Source organism: Mauremys mutica, chromosome 6 (assembly GCF_020497125.1).
Source record: "Mauremys mutica isolate MM-2020 ecotype Southern chromosome 6, ASM2049712v1, whole genome shotgun sequence".
Lineage (NCBI taxonomy): Eukaryota > Metazoa > Chordata > Testudines > Geoemydidae > Mauremys > Mauremys mutica.
In genome coordinates, this window is record NC_059077.1 from 83613800 (window position 1) to 83619716 (window position 5917).

At 38.5% G+C, this 5917-nt stretch overlaps 1 protein-coding gene across 2 annotated transcripts; it reads left to right on the forward strand.

The window, feature by feature from the left end:
• The first annotated feature begins 239 nt into the window (after positions 1–239).
• Positions 240–4690, forward strand: TDGF1 (teratocarcinoma-derived growth factor 1). 2 transcript variants are annotated; one of them, XM_045020343.1, is made up of 7 exons: positions 240–331; positions 466–621; positions 863–918; positions 1022–1177; positions 2318–2432; positions 2511–2620; positions 3659–4690. In XM_045020343.1, the coding sequence occupies exons 2-7, from the start codon at positions 599–601 to the stop codon at positions 3769–3771; spliced, it is 573 nt and encodes a 190-aa protein (XP_044876278.1). In that variant the 5' UTR covers positions 240–331; positions 466–598; the 3' UTR covers positions 3772–4690. The 2 variants fall into 2 exon arrangements, with proteins under 2 accessions (XP_044876278.1, XP_044876279.1); XM_045020344.1 differs by having other exon boundaries at positions 322–376.
• Positions 4691–5917: the final 1227 nt, after the last annotated feature.

The window sequence follows — 5917 nt, forward strand, 5'->3', positions numbered from 1 at the left end:
CAATAGCTTGTCTCTCTGCAACAGAAGTCAGTCCAATAAAAGATATTACCTCACCCATCTTGTCTCGCTAATATCCTGGGCCCACCACAGCTACAACAACACTGCATACAATAATAGACGAGTCATATCCACTCACCTGAGGGGTCTGTCTGCTGGCCCTTCTAAAAGATATTGGGCCCACCTGTGCTTACACAGGTGTAAATAACAAGTAACTTCACTGAAGCCGATGGAGTTACATCAATCTATATGAATCAATGCAGAACCAGTGGAGATTGGAGAACTGGGGGAGTATTCATTGGTAGCAGCAAGCTCAGTTCTGTTGTCCCTTTAGGTGAGCTTTAATGGAGATATCAGTGTGTGGAGGAGGGGTAGACAGGTGATAATTGACTTTCAATTGTTTATTGATTGACCTGTTACAAGGAAAAGCTAAAGTAACACTAACTGTTCTCTGCTTGTTTCTACCAGACAAAACAAAGAAAGTTGCTTCCAGGTTTCTCTGTGGATGATGGTCCTGGCCAGTAAATGAAGGTGCCTGTTAAGTTGCTGGTGGAATACTGAAGTTATTTTTGCAGCATTTGTCTCCTGAGACAGAAGGATAATGAGCAAGAGGGTCTCAACTAGGTTAGAAACATTGAGAACATCACCTTTGCAACTGTCAACTTTTTGACTGACTTTTTGTTATCTTAAAAGGTTTTCTTGGTTTGTTTTTTTTCATTTGGCAGTAATTACTTAAGATGAGAACTGAAATTTTAATAACTGAATATTTACCTGCATTATGGTGTTTTTTTCCTTCCTCCCCCTTCTGTCAAACTGTAATTTCATTTCTTCTTTGTAGCTAAACTGAGTTCTCTGTCTGTTTTAGATTGGTTTTCATTTTGGCTCTGTTTTCTGACACTGTTAAGCTGGAATTGGGAACTGGTAAGAGGATTTTTCTTATTGGTTGACTGGCAAAGGGGGTCTTTAAAATATTACCTTTTGATTCTTATACTATATAAATGTATTTCTCTATATTCAAATTAAGAGCATGAAGAAAGGAACCCAAAGCACAGGACAAATCTGTCTGTTCTTGGAACACAACCACCTCTGAGATATTTTGACTTTTCCCTGAAGACCATTAATGAAACAAATGGCTTTTCAGAGCTGCAATCTCATGTACCTTTTATTGGCCTCACAGACAGTAAGTTAATACATTATGTATAATTAGGAAAACTGCACCAGCCTTTCTACCATATGAATAGTGAGAAGAGTGCTAGGGGAATAATTCATAATGAATAACTAACTTGAAAATTACCTCTGCTCTGTTTTGCTAACTGTCTATGTGCACTCAAGTACTTATTAAAGACATTAAACAAATCTTGGTCTGTAGCCCATATCTCGGCCTGGGCCACCTAAGTCACTCTATATGTTTCTATTCCCTGTGATTCTATTCTTTAAAGTCACATTTCTGATGTGAATTCTCATGGAAGGTGAACTTTCTTTGATTATTCTCCAATAGCCAAGTAAACTCCAAAGTTCCTGCAAACATTCCTGCCAGCGAACTCATTTACTAGGATGCCCTTGGAAAGCCTACAAAGGCACGATCACTGGCCAAGGCAATTCCAATGAGTAAACACTTGACAGTATTTACCCAGGGCTAGTTGAGGCTTTTTAAAAATCTATTGGCTTAAGTTAAATCAAATACATTTTAAATAATGAGCGTAGGGTTGGAAATTAAATTTACTTGCTGCATCTTGAAAATATTTTGCTCTGCACTAGGCCATAGAATTCGTCTTGATAGTGAAAAAACATAAACAAATGAGTCCAATATAGCTTTTCCACAGTAGTCTTTAAAATTTCTCCAAGGCACTAATTTCTTGTTTAATAAATCTGTTGACACTTCTTCCTTTAGCTGTAGCTTTAACTGAAAAGATACTCAAAGGCCTTCCCCGTATCATTGCCAAATTATACTAGTCACATGCCAGTAAAGTTTTCCTGATCACAGTGGATTGGGATTATTTTACTAAAAACAACTTTGTGGACCTAGGTTTTTTCCCCGCTCTTTGACTTCAGTGTGTGGTAGACAATAACATGAGAAAATCATGGGACTGAAGGGCTGTGTTGGTTCCTAGTCTGTATTGGTACTAAGGTATAGGTGTCCAAAACTCAAGTAACCTCTTGTTGAAGGGACACTTCTTCTAATTCTTTACTAAATATCTATTTCTCACTATCTGGCTAGTTCCATGTATTTCAGTGCAGGTGAAAGGGATCCCCATTTATAGCTGTCAAATGCTGATAGGCATGCAAATAACTTTAACAATTTATTTTTTCAAAACCCCAGGCAAGAAGTTAAATAGACACTGCTGCAAAAATGGAGGAACCTGTATCCTAGGCAGTTTTTGTGCATGTCCAAAATATTTCACTGGGCGATACTGTGACTTTGATGAACGGAAAAGGTAAAGGAACTGATGAAAGTGGTGTATTTTGTTCCAATGGGATCACCTTTAAAATCTGAAATCTGTTCTTCTTAACAGAGACTGTGGTGTTGTTCTCCATGGAAACTGGCTACAGAAAGATTGTTCCTTATGCAAATGTGTTTATGGAACTTTGCATTGTATCCCACAAATGTTTCAAGATGGTTGTGGTAAGTAAATTTGCTTAAGAGAATGAGGTAGCAGATGCATAATCTTCCATCCTCCTCCTTAACATAAACAGGATCTAAAGCTGTAGGTTGCAAACAAGCTTAATGCAAACATTAGAAACAGGAAACGTAATGTCTTAAGTCTTGGAAGATGAATCTGTTTAGTAACTATTCTCAAAAGATATCAGAGGGGTAGCCGTGTTAGTCTGGATCTGTAAAAGCAGCAAAGAGTCTTGTGGCACCTTATAGACTAACAGACGTTTGGGAGCATGAGCTTTCATGGGTGAATACATGCATCCGACGAAGTGGTTATTCACCCACGAAAGCTCATGCTCCCAAACGTCTGTTAGTCTATAAGGTGCCACAAGACTCTTTGCTGCATTCTCAAGAGAGGCACTATCACCATCACTGTAATTTCAATAGTCTGCACTAGTGCCAGTTCCAGGCTTTCAAAATCATGAGTCAGGTCACAAAATATCCTGTGGTGTGTTTTTGTTTGGTTGGTTTGGTTTTTTTAAGCCAAACGTTGGGTTCTAGTTTCTATGCCTTTAGAGCATACACTCAATGTTTTTAAGACACCCCTTTCCCCCCCTCCCCTACCTCAGAACTGAGGGTTAGAAGCTTACTTTTATTTTCTTTTTAATGAAAGCTGAGATTCTGATGCAATTGTTTGATTCCAGCAGCTAGGGCCTTAATATTTGGTGTTTTTCTTATGTGACTTGCAATAAAACAGGAGTTGGCTTCTTATCCAAAATTTCTGTGTTGCCAAAGCTAATAAATTAGATGACCTACAGTTAAAGAATTTGACTTCTGCCAGCGATTTAGAGTTTACAGACTGAATGATAGTGAGGACTGTAAAAGCTCAGACTCTTTTATCTTGTGAATGTTCAGTATAGCAGCTATTCACACCTCCCTTTAAACACCCTGTGCTACTGACTGCCCAGTAGAAATTCATTCTAAGGACTCAAGTTTTTTTTAATAAAACCAGAAGATGTGCAAGTTGACCATTGAAAGAGCTACTTGTTTCATTCTTCCTTTCAGATGAAGACAAATATGAAGAGGAGATTCTCCGAATACTTTCCATGAGTTCTAAACTGCAGCCAACAGGACGTATCTGGGTTTTTACACTGTTTATATCCCATTTTATGGTGTGACAGCAGAATAGAAAAGTTCTGTTTCGTCTCTGTGCTTGTAATCAAGATTTTATTTTTAATTTATCTTCAGACTTTTTTTTCCCCCCCGTGGGAAAAGTCCTGTAGAATTTTAATAGTGCTGTTGGTTTTTATCAGCTCTTTTAACATTCCCATAGAATTCAAGGGAGACTTCCACCGTAGGGATCTACAGGATGTTTTGATTTTTAAAATGTATAGCAAAGATATATCATTCTTTCAATTTTATGTAGGTTTTTTTTTTTAGAATAACTGCTATATAACTCTACTGACTTCATCTCTTTTTAATTTCAAAAGACTTTCCCAGAAGTGGAGTGAGGTTTTTTAAATAGCTCGCACTCAAAGATTGTAAGATAATACTAAAGAAATTGTTTGGTGGGAAGACTAATGTGCAAACAATGTAATATTTCAGTTTTAGCTGCAAATATGAAAGGTAGGGCAACCACTTAAACTGTGTGAGTGGGTTCTCTTTATTGAATCTGAAGTGGAATATAGTAAACTCCTACCCAATATACATGATATATTCCTTACCCTTAGATTCCAAGCTTTACAATGAAGTCAACTTGGGAAAACTACTATAAATTATAACTATAATTATAGTTCTATATAACAATTCTAATTGCTGGCACCAAAAAAAACTTCTAGAGATTGTTTAATAGAAAACAAATCATAATCCAAAAAGTGCTATAGGCTCAGATCAGCCAGCCATATGTAGTAATCCCCCCACCCACCCCCAATTTAAGACATCACAGCCACATGACTTCAGAACACACTTTTTTGTAGTGATGAGTTAGTTAATTGAGGTAAAATCCTAATGCAGAAAAGGCAGTATGTAGCCTTCATACTAGGTGGTAGGTCACATTAACTCCATGGTGCCCCACAGTCTTTAATTTGACATGCCAAGCTGCCTTGTGTCCAGTAGGATTTTACCCAAGTTAGCTAACTTTAGAATACATTTTTGTAGCAATTATTTAATTTTTTAAGAGCCACTTTATAAAACTGCTGAATGTGTACACCTCTGACAGACCCTACACTACACTATATACACTACACTATATAGTGGCAGTGCCGCAGCTACTCTGCTATAGTGTAGACACTTGCTACCACCACTTGAGACTCGCTGTAGTTAGGTCAATGGAATAATTCTTCCATCGACTTAGCTGTGGGCTGGTCTTCACTACGGGGAGATCGATTTTGTGGGTCTAGTGAAGCAGGGATCAATTTTGCAGGTCTAGTGAAGACCTGCTAAATCAACAGCAAAGAGCTCTCCGGTCTATCCTGGTACTCCAGCTCTCCGAGAAGAGTAAGGGAAGTTGACTGGAGAGCGTCTCTCATTGATGAAGTGCAGTGAAGACACCAGGACAAGTTGACCTAAGCTACGTCCTTATTCACATAGCTGGAGTAGGATAACTTAGGTCAATTTACCCCTGTAGTGAAGAGAAGCCTGTATCTCCAGTGAAGATTAGGTTAACATAACTGTTGTGCAGAGTATGAAATTTTTCAGAACCCTGATGATGTATCTAGTTTGATCCAAGTTTTAGATGTAGAGCAGTCCTCAAAGTTGGAGAGCTGACTTCTGTTCATGCTAATTTCTCACCACTACCTCTCTTTCCTCTTGGGGCATTCACCCCAATTCCTGCACCACACTCTGAGTCTTCAGTGCTAAAATCTTTACTGCCTCCCTGGGTAGGCTCGGTAGTGCTGACTGGGAGAATTTTTTTCCCTTCTTTTAAATAAAAAGCAGTCTAGAGCAAAACATCCCAGTTCTAAATAATTACTTTCTTCTTAGTCACCTTAACTACCATTACTAAACTGCTCGTCAAAATGACCTACCCCACTACCTGTGGCAGCAGTAGTGAAGTCAAGTGTTCTGGTCTAGGGTCATGGTGCTTGTGCAGAACTGCTACTCCATGCTGCTTTATTAAAATGTAAAGGCATGGGAGGGAGGAAAGCAGGGCTTAATGCAGGTTGTGTGTTTAATGACAATAAACCTCCCTATCACCATAGTGTGTTATTACAACACTGGCTTGGGTAGCTAGAAAGATATATAGCAGAAATGGAACCCAGTATTAGGGTGACCAGATGTCCTGATTTTATAGGGATGGTCCCGATTTCTGGGTCTTTCTTATAT